The 20,111-nt window shown below is 35.8% G+C and overlaps 1 protein-coding gene across 7 annotated transcripts in view; it reads left to right on the plus strand.

Moving 5' to 3' along the window:
* Nucleotides 1–20,111, plus strand: part of LOC117915920 (NAD(H) kinase 1) — a 28,123-nt gene that overhangs the window by 6,278 nt on the left and 1,734 nt on the right. Inside the window, exons 2-12 of one of the 7 annotated variants that reach the window (XM_034831665.1) lie at nt 1,021–1,082; nt 2,853–3,012; nt 3,128–3,247; nt 6,172–6,300; nt 13,797–13,987; nt 15,212–15,325; nt 15,523–15,617; nt 15,975–16,081; nt 16,490–16,563; nt 17,681–17,759; nt 17,882–18,189. In XM_034831665.1, coding sequence (XP_034687556.1) covers nt 1,029–1,082; nt 2,853–3,012; nt 3,128–3,247; nt 6,172–6,300; nt 13,797–13,987; nt 15,212–15,325; nt 15,523–15,617; nt 15,975–16,081; nt 16,490–16,563; nt 17,681–17,759; nt 17,882–18,189 — 1,431 coding nt within the window. In that variant the 5' untranslated portion in view covers nt 1,021–1,028. Of the gene's footprint in view, nt 1–1,020; nt 1,083–2,852; nt 3,013–3,127; nt 3,248–6,149; nt 6,301–13,796; nt 13,988–15,211; nt 15,326–15,522; nt 15,618–15,974; nt 16,082–16,489; nt 16,564–17,680; nt 17,760–17,881; nt 18,190–20,111 lie in introns of those variants that run through there. The other 6 variants (XM_034831666.1, XM_034831667.1, XM_034831668.1 and 3 more) reach the window with 6 other exon arrangements.

Here is a 20,111-nt window from a genome sequence, read left to right on the forward strand (position 1 = left end):
GTTATTAGAATCTTAGTAGACTTTGAATTTCTTAGAGAAGCCTATAAATAAAGTTAATCGATGTAAATCAAAGAATGAATTGATTGATATTATGTTTTTCTTCATTGTAAGTGGTACAATTCTTGATGGTGAGATTCTATTGATTTTCTTCTAGGTGAGACTCCTAGAAGGCCTTAGTGAGTCTCTAAGGTTTCCATATTTTTTCGTCGTTTCTTCTCTCTCTATTTTTTTTATTTTATTTTTCTCTACCATAAACTTTATTCTTTGTTCATCTCCTTACACCCTTAAAATAAAAACCCTTACCCACCTACTTTTGAGTGTAGGAAACCATCCTAGGGTTGTCCTACATCAGGTAGTCTCCTAGAATCCTTATGGTCTAGCGTTAGTGAAGGAAGAGAGATCATTTTGACTTTCTTTCCTTTTTTTTTTCTTTTGGTGTTGGTGGGGAGAAAATTATAGAGAAAATGCTAAAGGGATTGCATTCCAAGCACACCAGGAGAATACACTGACTGCAAAATAGAACAACTACTCAAACCATTAATGAACTCTACAAAAGAATTTCTGCTGCTGGAGAGTCACCCTCTGCATGTGTATAGGGAATTCAAGAAAAATCTGTCAAAAGCATTTATGGGTCACACATTAATGGTGAATGCAACTTTGCTCTACAGTGATTTCATTTGTCATCTTCAATTTATCATTGTGATTATTGAAGATTTGTTCCTGGAGGCACTTGTATGGGATGAACAATCTCTTTGTTATGTTTTACTTTTACCCTTGTTTCTATATTTTGTCTATGTCTGGACACTGCAACTATAACTGTCAGTAAAATCAATCTTGCTCCCTCTTCCTCTTGCTGAGTCTCCCCTGAATCCTTGTTTTGCATCCTTCCTAATAGTGACAGTACAAATATTATTCCTTAACTGGAGTTTATGTGGAAATCTATCACTTCTCCGCAAATAAGATGCTTTGCTTATTAGTGGCTAAAAATAAGGTCAATACTAATCACTTTTTGTGGATTAGGAGGGCCTATGAAGCTGTCAACCTTGAGTGCTGTTTCATATGAAGGGTGGGGTGATAAAAAAGTAAGCTGCCACCACTGTTTTATTGCCTTGGAATTATGGTAGATATTGGTTCTTTAGCATGCAACTTTTTGGCTCCTAGAAATATTGAAAATATGTAGTCATTGCTTTCTGGGTACTGAGAACTTAGGGGGAGAATCTCGTGGCCAGGGACCCTTCTAGCTATTCCTTTAGTGGGTTGACTTGAAATTATGCTAGGGGATGGGAGGAGTTGTGTTGATTGTTTTTCAATAGTATTTGCCAATTCACTTCTATTTGGGTAGATTTTGCCAAAGAATTCTTGGAAGTTTTTGAAATGAGGATGATTTGCTGCTGCCATGGCAGGTGGATAGTTGTTTTCAAAGCTGAGTGCTCTTCCCCCAAGTAGATCTGGGTTCAACTTCAGTTATTGTTCTTTGGATATCAAGGGCAGATGAATATTGGGGGTGTTTCATGAAAGGGAGAGGTTGCTAAGGTGTCTCTCAGCCAGCTGGTCTATGGTTTAACTATTGACACACAAAGATCTTAGCCTCATTGAAATTCTTGACAAGTCATTGTTGATAGGTGTTGATAATCTTTGGATGAAGGGAGGCTTAATGTTCTTTTATGGGTTTCTTAGAGTGGGGAAAGGCCTTGGATCCACTTTACTGTTGATCATTTATGAACCATTGTGTGCTCTTTTGCATGTCTAGCTTAGCAAATTAGGAAACATATAGTTTGGCTAGGTACAGGATCTGCCTTGTTGAGATGTTTTGTAGGTGAATTCTTCCCCCTTGAACTTTGTTGTTCTTGTCTAGGAATTGCTAATTTGTTTATGGGGAGCGACCTTTTGCCGGTTTCCTTCTTTTTTCCTCGTTGTCTTTTGCTTGAAGGATATCTTTTTTTTTTTTTTTGGTAATAAAAAAAATGATGTATGTATAAATAAAAAAAACATGAGAATGATGAGGAGTCCTCCCCACAATTACAAAAACCTAATAAAAAATGATTGAACACCTCCACTCTACAAGGAGGCCTATACAAAAAGGTTAAATCCATATAAGAAAATACATGGATGTTGTTTCCTTAAACCTTGACTAAACTCCTCTCAATTTTACCTTGTCCCTTTGAAGGATATCTTATCCTCATATTTCTTTTTCATCATTTTGTTATCCTTCCCGATTCTTGTCTAAAAGTAATTTGATCCCTTCACAATCTGAAGGGAAATTTGGTCTTTGGGTTGGTTGAAACCCAAAAAAACTAGGTGTTATGGTTAAGCAAATGTGATAAGAAGAATGAATAAAAACAAGGTTAAAAATGAAAGCTAAGGGGAAAAAAACCCTTGTAATTGGTGGATTGCTCAACCCTAAAACGACTCATATCATAAGTGAATATGAACAGACAACTATGCTCTTTATTAGTAGGGTTATTTACTGCTGGTACGATACTGTGATTACAAGGCCTCATGGGGTTCAACTCATCCATGTGATATTTGGAATGTGTGGGATTGTTCTTTTTTGGACTGCCTTTTCAATGAATTTGAAGTAATGCAGCCAACATTCTTCTCATGCAAGGATAACCATATAGTGAAATGAACTTTTCATGAAAGGAATCAAATGACATTCTTTTATTTATCAAATGAAATGCTTTTGTTTTATGTTTTTATGCTTTAATAAACTTCAGTTACACTTATATTGGATGCAATGTATCTCAGTACATATTCTATGTATTCTAGTGGAGATTTATATAGTTATATATTAAAATTTGTCAGATATTTTATTTAATATTGAGGGCTTAATTATGTTTATTGTCTAATAGACTTTGTCTGGGCAGGGAGATGCCAGTGTATCATGTTCACAGCCAGAGAATGGTTTAATTGATCTCTTCAATTCTGAGAAGGCAGTTCAGGAGCTTCTTCAACAACCTCCTGTTCAAGGAATTGATGATCATCTTATAGAGTTCTCGGAGGCTCTGAGAAGTATGATTGTATTTAGTCCTTGAAACTGCTAATATCTTTGATGGCACTGTCTGTTTTAACCATGGCTATGATCTTTGATGAAGCTCATTTTTTTTTTTTTTCAACTCATTTTTAGCTGTTGCTAAGGCATTAAGACGAGTGTCTGAAGGAAAGGCTTCTGCTCAAGCTGAGGCAGCTGAATGGAAGCGTAAATATGAATTAGAGAGGGCACGGAATCTGCAATTGGAGCGTAAAGGTTTTCTAATGATTAAACAGCATGAATTAAGTGTAGATACTGATTACATGCATTTAGAGATTGCATATATAATTGCTGAGATGCAAATAAAAATTGTTGAATATTTTTTATGCATATAAACTCAACTCTACTAAATCTTGTTGCAACTACTTGGGGTCTTGAATTTTTTTGACTGCATGAGTTCTTTTCTTGCCTTTGGTATATTTAGGCCTCCAAGGCCATATATGTGTTAAGCTGTAATCATTGTGTGTTTGCTCATAGTCTCTCTTTGAATCTTTTTTGATCTTTTTTTTTTTTTTTTTTTTTTTATCAGAAACAAAGAAATATGTATTAATAGAAGAAAAGATACAAGAGAAGGATGAGAGGTCCTTCCCACAAAAACAGAAACTGATCAAAGGAGAAAACACCCATCTTTAGAAAACTATATATAAAGATAATCCCCAACTATCTCAAACTTTTTTGAATCACAAACCGTAGTCCAATTAAGTTGTAAAATACTAAGAGGAACTCCTCTAAAAGCAGCAGTACAAGAGGCCCATAGAGAAGAATAGAAATGAAGTAAATCCCATAATATCCCTTCCAATCTCCTTTTATCCTTAAAAATCCTAGCGTTTCTCTCTTGCCACACAATCCACAACAAAGTGAGGCAAGCGATTTGCCAAAGTGTCTTGCCTCTAATTGAATTCCCTAAACCTTTAAATGCAATAATCATCATGTCCTCAATACTCCTTGGTGGAACCCAAGCCAACCCTACTAGATTGAATAGCTTGTGCCAAAGCCCAATAGTTAAAGGGCAATGAAGAAAAAGGTGGTCGATCGATTCTCCATTTCCCTTGCATAGAATGCACCACCGAGGACAAAGGGATTTGTAGGGTCTTCCCAATTGCAACTTGTCATTGGTGTTTACCTTCCCATGTACTATTAACCAAGCAAAGGTCTTAAACTTTGAAGGGGCTTTTGATCTCCACATAAACTTGGCCGGAAGGAACAAAACATGATTTGAGAAATTTGACAAGGCCAAGAAAAAAGATTTAACAGAAAGCAAACCTGATGAGGACAAAGACCAAACTCTTGAATTTGCCATAGAAGAAGAAAAATGCACTGAACTTAAGGAGGACACAAGTCTTTAAAGGAGTTCAATTTCTGTATTAGTAAGATTACGACGAAAATTAAAATTTCAAGAGAGCGGATAGGAATTGTCAAGGACAACTAAGATTGTGAGGTTTTTCACATAAATAACTCTAAAGACTAGGGAATTGAGAGCACAAAGTTTGTTTTTATGATCTTTCTTGTTCTTCTGTGGTGTCTTAACTAAATCACTCCCTTTTATTGTTACATTTGTTGGTAATTGTTACACGTGTTCTCTTGTCCTCAAACTGGTCCTGTCTTCAGCTTCTAGTGAGGCCGGTTTCTTTCCCAACATCCTCTTTTAGGTTGCCTTAGTGTGCAGACATATTCTGTTAAATGCTTGGCACCATAATGAATGATTGATGTCACATCCTTTTTTCAGAACCTTTCCTTCAATTATTAAGGTACTGATCGATCACATAACATTTCAAAAGCTCTAGCCCACTTCAGCAATCCTTTTAATTCTGAAGGCATAATTGGTTCAAGCCACCACCCCCACCTAGGCACTTTGGAGGCCCAAAAATTAGGCTGCCTAAGAGAAAAACTAGCCTGATTTCAATTGTTTACAACCTGCAACATTGCTAGTATCTGGCTTCATTTTTTATTTTTTATTTTTTATTTTATTTTTTTTGTAATTTCCTAATATATCCCCATTTCTGAGCAACTAATTCTCATTCAATATTTTCAAACCACAAGAGTTTTCACTTGACATTTTCTTGTTATATGGTCTTTTCAAGCAGTTTACCATATCTTACCATACTATTGTGATCACCCATACATTTTCAAGCCTCAAAAGAAAAAAAAAAGGAAGTCAAATTGTAAAGACTTTCCTAGTTAAAGTTTATTTAAACTATACTACCTACAAATCTGAACTCATTGTAGTTACTTGGTCTAAACTTAAACCCCTTATGCCCTATTTGGCAACTGTTTTTGAAAATAAAATTTTGTTCTTTAGAAAAAAAAAAAAAAATCAGAAAAAACACATTTGACAATTAGAAAATAGAAAATGTGGTATCTTTAGAGAACATCTTTTAGTTGTTTTTAGTTATTTTCAATTGTTTTCTGAGGGCTATTTTAATTTTTTTTTTTTTACAAATATAGAGAATGATTAAAATAAAGCACTACATATAAAAGTTATTTTTTAAAAACATATTTAAAAATATAGAAAATAGGTTAATAGCATTTTAAGCTCCTAAACAAATTTTGTTCTACAGAACACTAGAGAATAGTTTTCAAATACTGTTTTTCAGAACTGTTTTGGAAAACACTTCCCAAACAGTCCTAGTTTCTATTAAATTATTTTCCTCAACTCTATCTCTTTGATCTTTCCTTCAATTCATCTGACATGATGCAAGTTTTTGCATTTTTTTCTCCCTTCTAGCCTATCAAGTTTGTTTATGAATTTTGCTTGGGACAGCTCAGCTATATTTTACAAGTCATTTCTCCCTGCCTTATTGTTTCTAAAGGGGCTTGGAATGCTGAAGTGCATTCTTCTGGCAATTTCATGTGAAGTTTGGCTCTGCAAATCATCTGTTTGAAGGAGAGGTTTCTAGTAGCCTCAAGAAAACTTTCTGTGATCAAAAGTTGTATTCTTTTTCAGAAAACTTTTGGAAACACTTTTATATGTTGAGAAATCATTTTTAACAGGGTGTTAGGTTGCTGTTTGTGTGTATTTTATTTTATTTTTTAATTTTCTCACTTATATAAACACTGATTGGTCAATTTGTTTCAATTTGGGGAGTTTACTAATCGAAATTGGACTCACTATTATCAGAATATGGGTATTCCAATATCAGGCGACGGAATTTGTACAAAGCTTCAAAGTTGGTGGACTCAGGCATCTCCAGATAATGCAATGGGAATAATAAAACTAATTCTTCCATGTATTCTCTGCTGGGAAATTTGGAAAGAACAGAATAGGAGAGGTACTTTCTCTAACTTATGCAGAGTCTTGGCCATACTGATGCTTACCATTAAAGAAATTTGCCCACCTTTTCTTTAGGAAACCAATTCCCCATCTTTTTCCTTTTTGGAATCAAATATGTTAGAAACCTTCAGGGTCTAAAAAGTGGCAAAAATGGCATAGGCTGCATAAAAATCAGTTTAGGTGGTTTGAGCTATGGCATCCTGAGAAATTTGGGTGGAATTGTTGAAGATCTTTTAAGGTTATAGTTTTTCAGGGAATTAATTTTAATTTGGTTAAGAAATGAATGCTTTATTTGAGATTCTTAAACATGGAGTTAATTGGGCTTTAGAAATATTCTCCTTAAAATGCATCCTGATGTGCTCACTAAAATCCCATAAGGGAGGTTACTTATCCTTGAGAAATAATTTACGTAAGGTGGGAAGATGTGAGAATGTCAGGGAAGTTTTTTCTTTATGTACTTTTGATAATGGGGAGTCCACCTGGACAGTGAGACATTTACTCCAACTGGCAGTGAAGCAAACCTCAGGTGAGATTACCCACCCGTTTACTTTGCATTCACTTAAATACCAGGGAGGCTTGACGTTAGGACCATCACCAGGGGCCATCATTAAAAGAGAATTAGGTTGAGGACTACTTCACTAATTAGGCTTGTGGGAGTGCTTGAAATTTCCTTCTTATTGGTTCCTTCCCTTCGATTAAAAAGTACAAATTTGTTTGGATTTGGTGAAATATGATCCCTTAAAATATATGCCTAAAGCAGGTCACACAAACACTACAAGGGAAAAGAAAGAAAAACACAACATAACAAAAAACTACCAAGCAGGCAAGAAATCTCCTACAAAGTACATTGCTTTAGAGGTCTAATATTTAGCCAATCTATCTACAAATAGCAAAGAGAAGGAGCATCTCAAAGCTCTAGTCAAATGATGGTTTTGCACACTTTGAGTCCAACTTTTATGAATCTAGCTTCCCCTGGGAAAACCCAACCTAAGACCATTGTTGAGTTTCCTTGAGTCAACATATCACCATGATCATTGTGCTTCCAAGGATTAAGCCTTCCAGAAGAGTTGGGATCTTTGCCTCAATGGCCAATCCCTTACCAATATCAGTGGAAAGAGAGTTATGAACAAGTTTCCCATGGTCTCTAAAGTGACCTCCAATCCTAAGATGTGTCAGATTTCTTAGGGAACAACATCGAAATTAAGCTTGAGATAGCTCACTGGGGTGGGTTTCCACTTTGCATGAATCTTTATAGGCCTTCTTCTAGAGGAGCAAGCAAATGTTCAGTCCAATCAGATCATGTTCATTGAAACCCTATCAAATATTGGAGAGACTGTGGCCCAGATTGAGTTGAGTGAGAAGACTGAATGACATAGCAATTATAAGGTTTGCATCTATCCTTGAAGATCATAGCATCTCTCTAGCCATATCACACAAAGAATAACTAGAGACACCATTTGTTAGAGAATTCTACCCTTAGCATTGCCACCAAACCTTGTAAAGGTGATGATAAAAAAATTTAGTGAACTCCTGTAAGGGATGCAAATGGTCATGGCATATGAAATAACTTGTGCCAAAGACTCAAAGCTAGCCAGTAAAAGAAACAAATGATCAATTCCCTCTCTCTCTCTTTCTCTCTGAACTATATATTCTCTCATTCTGTTGGATAATTTCATTGTCACCTTAGATGATTTGTAGAGGTTCTTTGCTTTGTTTTTTTAGGCTACCTTGGAGTTATTGGGGATATCCTTGATTTTTTTAAGGGCTTTCACAAGAAATCTTGCGGTGAGTTTTGTGGTAGGTAGCCATGTGAATTACTTTCTAGAGGAGGGCTGTGTGTAGCATTAAGTCTCACCCCTATCTCCCTTTGTGGTTCCTTAAGCTTAATTTTGATTTTCATTCTTTGCTTAAGTTTGGAGGGATTGGTATTGATGATTTGTTCAAAGATCGCAGGGGCATGGCTATGAGACTATTCTATGAGCCTGAGTATATTTATTTTTCCATTGAGGTGGAGATCTTGATTTATTGGAGGACTTGAAAAGATGTTCTTGACAACACTAACTTTTTTGGTGGATGAGAATTTTATTTAATTATTTTTTTTTAGTTTTTTGTAGTAATCTTGTGGGTGTCTTGTAGTTGAAGGGACCTTGGAGATATGATGCATGGATCCACTGGATTGCTGATCTTTCTAGAAGCCTGAGATATTCCTTCATGTGGACATCTATGTCAGCTAACCAGAAACCATAGTTTGGATAAAAGGGTAGCCACCTTGTAATAGGAGTGGGAGTTTCTTTCCCCTATCACCAGTGTGAGATGTTTCTTAGATTTCTTTGTTGGATTCATTTGGGGATTGTTTCTTGTTTTTTGGGAGTCACCTTGTTAGGTATAACCCCTTTTTTTTTCTATTCCGTGGATTGGTTGAAGGCTATTTCATCTATCCTTGTATTTCCTTTTATCACAAATATTAGTTTCTTGTTTATGTAAGGTGGTAGGATTGCATGCCAAACCCCTTAAATCACTATGGAAATTCTAGGAAGGAAAAATGGTTGTTTCATGATATTCTCTTCTTTATTCTAATTGTGGTTTGATCTTTCCACTGCCCAGTTTCTTTGGATGCTGTCCGATTTCTTCTATCTCCAAGAACAGTTTTTGTGATTGCTGTTAACATGATATGTCAGCACAATCCACATTACACTGGTTTTCTCTTTCTAAATGCCTTTCCCTTCTTTTATCACTTTATAAATAAGTGGTTTCAGCCTTTCTTCTATTAAATTTTTGGGCACCAGTTTTCTATGTGCTTTGTATTTGTTGTTTTATTGCACGTTTAATAGCTGATTTATGGGACCAAAATTCTTGGCAACATGTACAACTCATAAAAACAACACAAGCTCATGCTTTGAGTCAAGCTTTGCTCTGGTATGTCTTTTTCATACTTGAATTAATAGTAAAAGGGTTTATCTGACTGCCTTTAATTCAGTTAAGGTAAATCAATATATTTTTATTGTTTGCACGTATGTACTTGCCATATAAGCTAATATATGTCACATGTCCCTGCATGTTTTAAGTTTGCATGTCGTGACATGTCCTTGAATGCTTTAAGTTTTCATATTTTGCTTCATTTCTTGAAATTTATGATCCCCACAATTTTGCTTTCCCTATCTTTCCTCAAGCGACCATTTAACTCTCTTCCAAAAAAAAATTTATCCTGCATCACTTCCATGTATAATCTCCAATTATAATGAATTCCGATATTCACTCTTAAGTGGCCATTTAGGTGTTGTGCTGTAAAATTTTTCTCCTCCATCAGAACCTGTTGAATCTTTTTATCTATAATTTCCAAGTAATAACAAGATCATATTCTCTTAACCTCTGACTCTAGCTACACACACACGTATACAAATATATTTGGGCAATTATTCCTATCAAATCTCTTTCTTTCTCTCTGTGTAAATGCCCCAAAGTTTGTATCTGTATCTTAAACATTCTTAATAAAAAATTTATCATTTCTATACCTGCAATTCAATATAGATGAGACATGCATGCATATATATGCTTCCCTTCTTCTCATCTTTCTCATTCAATTGGAATACTCAATCAGTTGATTCCATTTTTTTTCCTGTTCTTAGCTTCCACTCCAAATGAAAGCAGAGGTTTCACTGAGGTTGAATCTCCTTTTATTCTCTCTTACTCCTCACCCCTTATAAAATTCTAAAAAATAGAAAAAAGAGGATGGGAAAAGGATTAGTTTAAAATATTTGATTTTATCTCTAATATTCTCTACCCTTTTTTATGTCAATTAGAAAAAGGAAAAGTCAATGCATCTGGAAATGAACAATTTATCTCTATCAATATAAAGACCCAACCATACAGTTCTTAATGCCAGGTTTTTTTTTTTTTTTTTTTTAAATTATTGCCATCAAATATCTGTCACTCAATCTTGCTTAACACCCCCCCTCTTCTCTCTCTCTCTCTCTCTCTCTCTGTCCCAAACTTTGTATCTATATCTAAAAATTGATAATTTTTTCTTCTTTCATTTCACTTTCTTGTAGACTATCTATTTGAGTCTTGGTGTAATAATTGAACTCCAATTTTAGCTGTCCTCCATTCTAGGGTGCTTACAAAAGCTCTACTGCTCTCTTAGACATGCTACTGTACTTGATTGCTTGTGGCCCATTTTTTTAAAAGTTGAAATAAGAATTATGTTATTATGCACTTAACAAAGAGGAGCATGAATCACCAATTATACAGGAAGCATACAAAGAGGATCAAGAGTTTTTTATTAGGTAACTTGCTCTTTTATTTCTTGGAAATTGAACCTAGAATCTCCCACATTCCCTCCCCCCAACTTCTTACCACCTCAGCCAGGCTTCAAAACTACAAAGAGGGTCAATGTAGCAACAAAGAAAATACAGAACCGTCCTACAATGAATTTAACTCATCTCTGAACCATCATTGAACTGTAGAAAATAAACATTGGCTTTGCCTATAGGATCCCTTGCTAATTCATGCAGCTGTCCTAGGCAATATCCCAGAATCTGAACTATGCTCTTCATCTTCAAGAAGTCTGCTATTCTGTCTTTTTTGTAGGTTCTTTGAGACAAGAAAAAGGAGGTATCTTGTGATCCTTTAGATGCTGCTCACCAACAGGGTTCCTGTGCCATCCAAACAACAATTCTATCACCTACCCAGTGAATACCATGGCAACCTAAACAAGAATAAAAGATTCCGCTACATGCTAACCTTTCCACAATGGATGTCCTAGTGGCTCACTAATTCTTCTCCCCTTTTTTGTATAAGAAACGTTTGTGAACCAAAACCTATCCTCATGAGTTGACTGGTCATAAAAAAAAATTAATATCTTTTCCCACACCACCTTCCAGAAAAAGAAGCACACCTCTAAAGGCATGCTTGAAATTGAAACCACTGATGGAACCACTCTGCAAATAAGACTATCACACTTCTCATTCCATCTGGGTGCCAAGTGAATGCTTCACTTTGGAATTGTTTTAGCTTAGAATGGTAGCTTTTCAGGACATATCTTCATTCATTAGACTAAGGTTTTGCTTTGGCTGCATTTAATGGAATCCTGTTTTGAGTAGGCCTAGGGACTTGTTATGGAAAGTTTTAGGGCCCCAAAATTGACTGTTATGTGTGTGTGTGTGTGTGTGTATTTAAAACAGAAAAGTCGTGGAAGGCAGCCAAAGGTTGGACATGCTTTTTGGTAGTTAATGTCGTGCAATTGAGAAATGCCATCTTGTGGGTTAGTTTGTGAGAAAAGAAATAATGGTGTGTGATTTAACAAAGGACATGCCGTTGATGGATCCTAGTAGCAAAAAAGGGGCTATAGCCAACCTTAAGTAGTTGGGCTAAAGAGTTGTTGACTTTGGTCACTTGTTCAATTTAATGAATGAATTTTCTAGTGCATTCTTAATTTTTTGTTCATTGTAAAATTTTATTTAACTTGATTTGAAAATTATTATTGTATTGTTAACTTGAATTTTTTTTCTTGGATGGTCCCTTATCTCTTTTTGCAATTTTCATTCAATATTTTGATTTTTGTGAATGACACTAATGGCTAAGGCATGTGATGTATGCTTAATCTGCTTTACAGTTTGAAGAAAGGATTTCATTGGAAATCCTTGGAGAATATGCCTTGGGTTTGTTAGGGACTAGAATTGTGGTGTGGATTCTCCTTTAATCTTGTAATTTGCTTTCCTGTTAAGGCTCAGTTCCAATCAGCATGTATTTGTGACTGTTTTTTATTGAAAGGGTTGAAAAGTGACTTAGCTCCAAGGAAAGGTAAAGTTTTATGGGTGCTAGATGAATTAAGAATGCTTATCAAAATTTCCACTGCTTTTTTTTCCACTCCCTCTTCTGTGCTTCTGTCTTGATTGCCAAAGGTCTGCAGATGGCAATAAAAAATTTTAGTTGGAGGGGATCAGAGCATGACGTCAAATACCAGCTAGTTAATTGGGTTATTGTTTGTTCCAGTCCTTAGTTTTTGCTCAAATTCCATGTGCAAAAAATCTCTTTCTGGGAAATGGTACTGAAGTTTTAGCTTAGATCATGATAGCGTTTATGATTATGTATTTTTATCAACATTCTTCTGATGGATGGAGGCATACTGTCCTTATGGTGTGGGCAAATTGGTTTGGAAGTGGTTAGAATGTTACTTCCTAGACAGATGGAATGGTGCAGTAATGAGCTGATCAAGGATAGGTTTCCAGTAACTTAGGCTATTGTTGCAGATAGGGAGAACACTGTGGAATCAGTAATTCAGGAGAAACCTGAATGCCCAGGATTTGAATGCTGTTTATCTCTTAGAGTTGGTCTTCATGGTTTGGGTGATTGGAGGTGGTGGTCGCCTGAGTCCAAGTTTTTAAATTTTCCTGTTCTGCCGTACAATCTCCTATTGAAAGTTTATTTCTTTTAAAGAGGTTTTAGGATTCAAAAATTCAGTTTCAAATATTCGTCTTGAAATTTTCATTCTTCACCTAGACAGCTTTTTGGGATGGACTTCTTACTATAAACCAAGCCTATTATAGGGGTTTGACATTGGTGAACAGAAACACAATTATGTTGGCAGCAGAGACACGGTGGACCTGCTGGTTATTCATGAGCATTTTGCTTCTGCCCTCTGGCACAAAGTTATGCTTGGCTTGGGGTTTGTGGGGCTCTTTGCAACCTTTTTCCCTGGTCACCTCTATACTTGATCGAGATGATTGGTTCTATGGGAAAGATGCTTTGAAAATTCTCTGCTGCTTTATGGCATATCTGGAAGGAAGAAAATGCTCGGATCTTAGTTGGGCATTCTTGAATATTTCTGAAGCCAAGGAGAAAATCAAAATACATTTTATCTAATTGTCTGTCTTTAAGGGATTTTGAGAGGATTTTTGTGCATTTTTTAATTATTGGAACGATATTACAGGTTAATGCCCTTGTGGTTGTTTCTGGTTCTTGTTGTGCTTTTCTAGGGTAGCTTGCCTTCCATATCTGAGCCCTCTTTAATATATCTTTCATTTTTTTTGTCTTCTTTTTAATCTGGCTTGCTTCTTCATCTTGTAAATTTGGTAAAGCGGCTTTACTCCTCACTTTTCTTCAATTATAAATGAATAACCTCTTTAATGGTGATTTGTACAGTTGAGTAAATACAGATATCAAAAACCACATCAGCAACACAATAGTCCTATATCCGAACTATTTGGGGTTGGCAAAACAAGTTCCTTTCATGTTCTTAAGTGAAGATTTATTTGACCACAAATGTGTCTCAGTTCATCATAGCATGATCACAGAAACCAAAATGCAAAGTTATTAATACTTTGTATGCTTCATTCCTGAACATATAAGAGACCATGTATCTTATAGTGATGAATACATGTTCTCCTTTTTTAATCCACGCTTTTGTATGCACTGAAATTTGCCATTACGTTTGAAAAGAAAAACAAATCTCAAGACTATCTTCCTAACCAAGAAATTTACTGGCTTGTCTTACAGAGCTGTCATCTGGAGAGCATAATGGTGATTGTAGTGCAGAGAACTTGACCAACCAACCAATGATGTGCAATGAAGCTAGGAAGCAATCTGAAAGGTGTTGTGGGAAGCATGGAATTTGTTCCCATGAGGTCCTTCATAATGGGGAAATTGATTCTGACACTGAGATGGTTAACAATAAGTTTATGAGAAAGGTAGGTTATTTTCTGTCCTCTTAATTGGTGGCCTTATTATAGTGAAATGTTTGTCGATTGAATTGCTTATCTCTATGTAAATATACATCTGAAGGATCACTTAACCCCAAACTTCTTAATTGTGTTTATTCTGAAATATTAAGTTTCTAGATAGCTTTCCTATGGTGGTGGTGGTGGTTGTTGCCATTAATATTTTTTTCATTGTTATTTATTGAGTTCATAAATAAAACATAATATCAAGAAAGAAGTGGGCCAAGGCACAGAATGCTAATGGTGTATGACGGATAGAAAAAGCTTGGGTCAAGCAACCCCAATCCGGAGAATCCAAAAAGGAACATCTTGCAACTGCAAAATGGGCTCTCAAACAGTGTCTTGAATTTGTTTTGTTTGATTTTTATTGTTGTTGTCATTCTTGTTATTCTCATTATTGTTATTGTTATTCTTATCATTATTATTTTAGTTTCCCTTTAATACACTAACAAGGACAAAGTGGTGTGACCTTCTAAATGATTTCACACTACTTGCTCACAATGTTGATCCACGGACCTTACTAAAGAAAAGAACTCAAACTTTGTGAGCTACCAAAAACTTTGTGAACTACCAAACAAGGAAGGTGGCCCTTGTTTTTTATCTCGACTGTTGGAGGTGGCCTACAGATTCTTCATCCTCTTGTACACAGTATTTATTTAGGATCAACCTTTGAACCAAAAAGCCACTTTAGGTTACGCACAAGAAGCTCTCATTGTTTTGCCCATGGACTCTTCATCATTTAATCTTCTCAATTGATGATAGCATGTCTTTACCAAGAATAGGACATTAGCGCTTTTTCCATATATTCACACCACCTTCCCTATGTGTGCTTATGATTTAGCTTCTCAAAGACAAATACAGATTCCTATAGCTTCTAATCACGAAACTGTCTCCCAGAAGTTGGATTGCAATGCATCCCATCTTTTGTCCAATCGTGCAATCCCCCTTCCATGTGTCCTTGTCTATCAAATGTAATACATAATACTTCATGAGAGATGCGGCCACCCACCATATATCCCTAAAAATTTAACTTATCAAAAAAACATATTGTTGCTAATCTCTATTCTCCCACTTGTGTGCACCTTGAAACCCATAATTAACTAAATTACTAAAATGTCTTGTACAAGCTACAAGATAATGAGTGCTTCAAACTGCCCAGATTGAACTGTTATTGAACTGTGCTTCATCGGGCAGGCATCTTTTAAACTTTCATGGTGGTGCAAAGGAGAGAAAAGTGATCAGCACAAGCATGATATTGTCTCGTTTGAAAGAGGAAACATAACAACTGCAGAGCGCAGCAGTAAGCAGGTATTAGTTATTAAAATTGCCATATACATCGGATTTTGTTGTAATTTATTGCTACTGTTTTTTGTACTGCTTTATTGACAAATTCTTCTCATGATAATTTGAGAAAAGTTCTGAGAGTTCTGTTTGTTTAACTTCTAGAATTAGTTGGCTGGTGCCTCCAACATATTCTCTAATTGAATGCTCATTTTCATTTTCAGATTTCTTTGAAGTGGGAATCTCACCCACAGACTGTGCTCATTTTGACCAAACCAAATTCAACTTCTGTTCGAATTCTATGTGCAGATATGGTCAGGTGTGGATATTAAAATATCCTTAGTTTCCCATCTTGCATTCAGAAAGCAATTTCTTTGGTTGCTTTCAATATTACACTAGATTTTAGTTCTAATTATTCAAGGCACTACACAAATGAAGGACTGATTTATAAATGGATGATATGATGCAATTGTTGCAAGGTCCGCTGCAAATATTGAGATGACATTCATTTTTGTTTTTGATCACTTCAGCTAGTCATCAGTAGCACTCATTGTTCTTTACTAGCATGGTTAATCAGAATTATTTTGATATGCAACTACTGTACCTTTCTAGCTTAATAAACTAAATCTTGGATTGATATTGTTATGTATCTCATTTATCATTTTGTTATCACCAGATGGCTTAGAGAACAGAAAAAGATGGAAATTTTTGTGGAACCACGTGTTAAAGTTGAACTTATGACGGAGTCACCTAACTTCGACTTTGTACAAACTTGGAAAGATGGTGAGCAATATACTTAGTGATTCAAATTCACTTGTATGATTGTTTCTTCAGTTATTTAATGTATTAGCATTTTAAGCTCTTCTCTTGGTCTAAATACTTTAAAGTCTAGTGCTTGGTTTCTTTTCTTGGTGCTACACAAGGAAATGCCTTCATGTTAATAGACTTTCAACTCTCGCCGTTGGTCAAGTGTATTAATGCTGTAATCCAACTGTGTTGTTAAGACTATACTTGCATGGAAAGTATATACTCAATTTCTACTGATGGTTTTTGTTATAGCACAGTGTGCAGGCTTTAAACTAAATGTTGATTAGATGATAGTACAATAATTCTTTCTAGTGTCACTTTCATTTAAATTATTGTCTTGATTTTTCTCTCTGTTAGTTTCACATTTATTCTTGTTAATTACAGACAAGGAAACTTTGCTCCTGCACACAAATGTTGACCTTGTTGTAACTCTCGGTGGGGATGGAACTGTCCTTTGGGTATGTTCATGGAATTTCATTTAACTGGATTTAAATGATGTCAGCATCTTTTCAAACATTGCAGTGATAAGTTTCTGTTGAGGCCTGGAGGAATTTAGTGTAACACATTATATTATTTCATGTTTAGAATCATTTATTTGTTCTTGTTGTTTCTGAGTGGTACTTTCTTGAAACAGAAAGTGGTTTAGGAGCTTAGCAGTGTCTTCTCAGATGGCACCTTTACTAAAAAGCAGGTAGTCACAAGTCCAATCCTGCCTATCACAAGTGCCCTGTTGGGTCTAAGACCATGGAGCATAAAAAAGGTAGTTAAATAAATGATAAGAATTCAAGCATTGGATGTGTCCATCATCCTGGGGTGGGAAGTCAAACTCAGATCAAGAAGCGAGAATATTTAGTTTGCCAACCATTGAACTATTGCCTCTTATCCTTTTTAAGTTTGGATTTAGTTCATGTTTGTTTACTTTTGAGTCATCTAATAGTACATTTGTATTAGTGTTCTGAGGTGTCCTGACTTGCAGTAGAGAGTGGCAAAAGTGTAAAGCTGAGGCATAAGGGCTTTATTTTATTTTATCTTTAACACATAGCAACGACAAAGTTTGAAATAGTTTTCCTAACTATTAAGATAATCCTGCTTCTGTAATTGTGTTGGATGTGAACTTCCAACGTTGTGATAGATGCATTGGACTAAAGCTAAAACTAAGCCTGGTTGAGGGCTCTGAGTATGTTCACTTCTCCTGCCTTCTGTTGATCAGAGAAGTATTGAATTTCAAGTTCTGTTTAATCTATATCACTGAAACTTTTTAAATCTGAAACAAGAGACTTCAATTGTGTGTAGTCCAAGATTTCTCCTGCCTTCTGTTGATCAGAGAAGTATTGAATTTCGAGTTCTGTTTAATCTATATCTCTGAAACTTTTTAAATCTGAAACAAGAAACTTCAATTGTGTGTAGTCCAAGATTTTGTTAAGCTAAATCTCAATGAGTCTGGGAGGAAATTCACTCTCAGAAGTTCAATGAAATCAACCTTGAATTTGCATAAAACTTCATGTGTATGTATGTTACATTGTCATTCTTTTGGTTTCAAATAGCTATTGGTTACCATCTGATTATTATTTGCAGGCTGCATCCTTGTTCAAAGGGCCAGTTCCTCCTGTAGTCCCTTTTTCTTTGGGCTCTCTGGGTTTTATGACTCCATTTCGTATCCTGCATTTTTATCAGAAGGTTTCCATTTCTTTAATAAATTGAAGTTTTAGGTGATCTTTTACTGAGAAAATAATTTTTTCCTGGATCCATGTCAAAGTAATCTTTAACACCCTTCAGATTCTGAACAGTACAGAGAATGCCTTGATTCGATCCTAAGGGGTCCTTTTAGTATCACATTACGACACCGGTTGCAGTGCCATGTTATTCGAGATGCAGCTAAAAGTGAATATGAGAGCGAAGGACCTATTCTTGTTTTAAATGAGGTTACAATTGATCGTGGAATATCATCATTCCTGACAAATTTGGAATGCTATAGTGACGGCTCATTTGTCACATGTGTGCAAGGAGATGGATTGATCTTGTCAACAACATCTGGAAGTACTGCATATTCCTTGGCAGCTGGAGGATCAATGGTCCATCCCCAGGTATGTTTTGACTGATCCTTATCTTCAATCCATAACTTTCATAAGGTTTCAAGAAAATGTGTTCGCTATTTAGAGTATGCACCCTATGCATGTGATAATCAATTGAACATATTTAGGAAATTTCCAATAAAATGGTTGTTATGCTATGTGGTGACTCTTCACAAAGAGAAGTTTTGAGTCAGGAAATGATTTAATTAGCAACATGTGGAGCCTTAGCAAAAAGAGCAGAATAAAAAGTGAAACAAAACAATGACCTTGAAAAGTGCAAATTAGCTAAGATATTTGATTGAGGTGTTCTGGTCATGTTTGACCAAGAGTTATCTGTTTGTGTAAAAACCAATATGGTTAAATGTAATTTCCAAGTGAAAGGCATCACAAGGACCAAGGAAAATATGCAAGAATTTGGGTCAAGGTTATGACTTGTGAGAAGAGAGGTGATGGTCTATAATCTAACAAAAGATGAATTTGAATGGGGTGGAAGTAACTGAGGAACTTGCAGTGTTTCTTATTTTTTTAATTTTATTGATTCTAATTATTAGTTTTTTTGCAAAGCCAAATTTGTTAAAAGGAACATAAAGCACAAAAGAGGAGTTAACTGAGAGGAAGCCTAGCCAACAACTTGTGTCCAACAAAAATCAAAATAACAACTTGTCAGCCTAAATACTACAAGCTTAAGCTTTTTAGGAAAATTCATTGTCTAACATGTTATTAGAGCCTTGCTTAGCTGGAGGTCATGTGTTTGAACTTTACCATATGTTTGTTTCCTTAATTTATTAAGCACAAGGGAGGCTACTGTATTTCCCCAATATAGTAAGTCCACGTATAATCCCAATGGAGGCTACATGGGAGGTTATTAGAGTGTTTGATATATATTGTGGGCCCAAATCCTCCAAGTTTAAGCCTTTAAGAAAATTGGTTGTCTAACAACTAGTGTCGACAAACTCTTGGGTCATGGACTTAATAAAGAGGCCAAGTAACAGACCTGATCCCTTAACTCTTGGGAGAGGTCTATCTTGAAGGATCCTATCTTTCTTCTGTATACATGTCATCCAAAGAGTTGCTAGGAAAGCAAAATGCCAAAAAACCCTACCTCTGTTGCCCATACCAAAACCTACTGATTCCCTGCTTTCGCAGAGATGAATTGCCAAAGATCACACATGGGGCTACTTAGAAAGAATAAATGATTAATTATCTTCTCCACTTCTCCTGCAAAGAATGCATCTGGCATAGCTATGAAAGGTCTACAGATCTGAAGCAGATTCTCACTATTCACTCTATTGTGAGCCACTAGGCATGGGTAAACAGTGCTTTAAGGGGCTTTTGGACACCTATTCAGTTTGGATGATAAGATATTTTGGGTTATCTTTTCCTCAAAAGAAAGAGGAGGAAGTATTTGGAGAAAAAGGATCTCAACCCATCCAAGGATCCACCTTTCATGTCTAGGATGGAAGAAAGAATCACATCTTCAAGGGATGGCAGGAGCAACTGCTAATCAAGAATCCTGCATTTACAAAAACAAGTGCCAAGATGGATATATAGGAGTAGAACAATGAGATTGGGGAGTTCTTCCTTCTCAGACGAGCACAATGACAAGGGAAAAATTACTAAGGCAAAGATCACCCCTCCAAGGACTTATGAGAAGATTATCTTAGAATAATTCCAACAATGAATTTGATGGAAGAAGAATTGAAACCCCTGAAAGATGGATTTCCATAGGCTTAGTTAAGTACTCTTAACCCTAAGTTTGTGTCCATCCATTGTGTTGCAAACCATACCTGCTCTTAATGGAGTGTCAAAAAGACCACTCAGAAGGGAATATGATCCATAACCACTTATATTAAAGGCAAACTAAAATCCCTCTAGCCCAGGTCCTCCACAACCTTAGGCTTGCACATCACCTCCCACATAATGAGATAATCTTT

This window comes from Vitis riparia, chromosome 6 (assembly GCF_004353265.1).
Source record: "Vitis riparia cultivar Riparia Gloire de Montpellier isolate 1030 chromosome 6, EGFV_Vit.rip_1.0, whole genome shotgun sequence".
Lineage (NCBI taxonomy): Eukaryota > Viridiplantae > Streptophyta > Magnoliopsida > Vitales > Vitaceae > Vitis > Vitis riparia.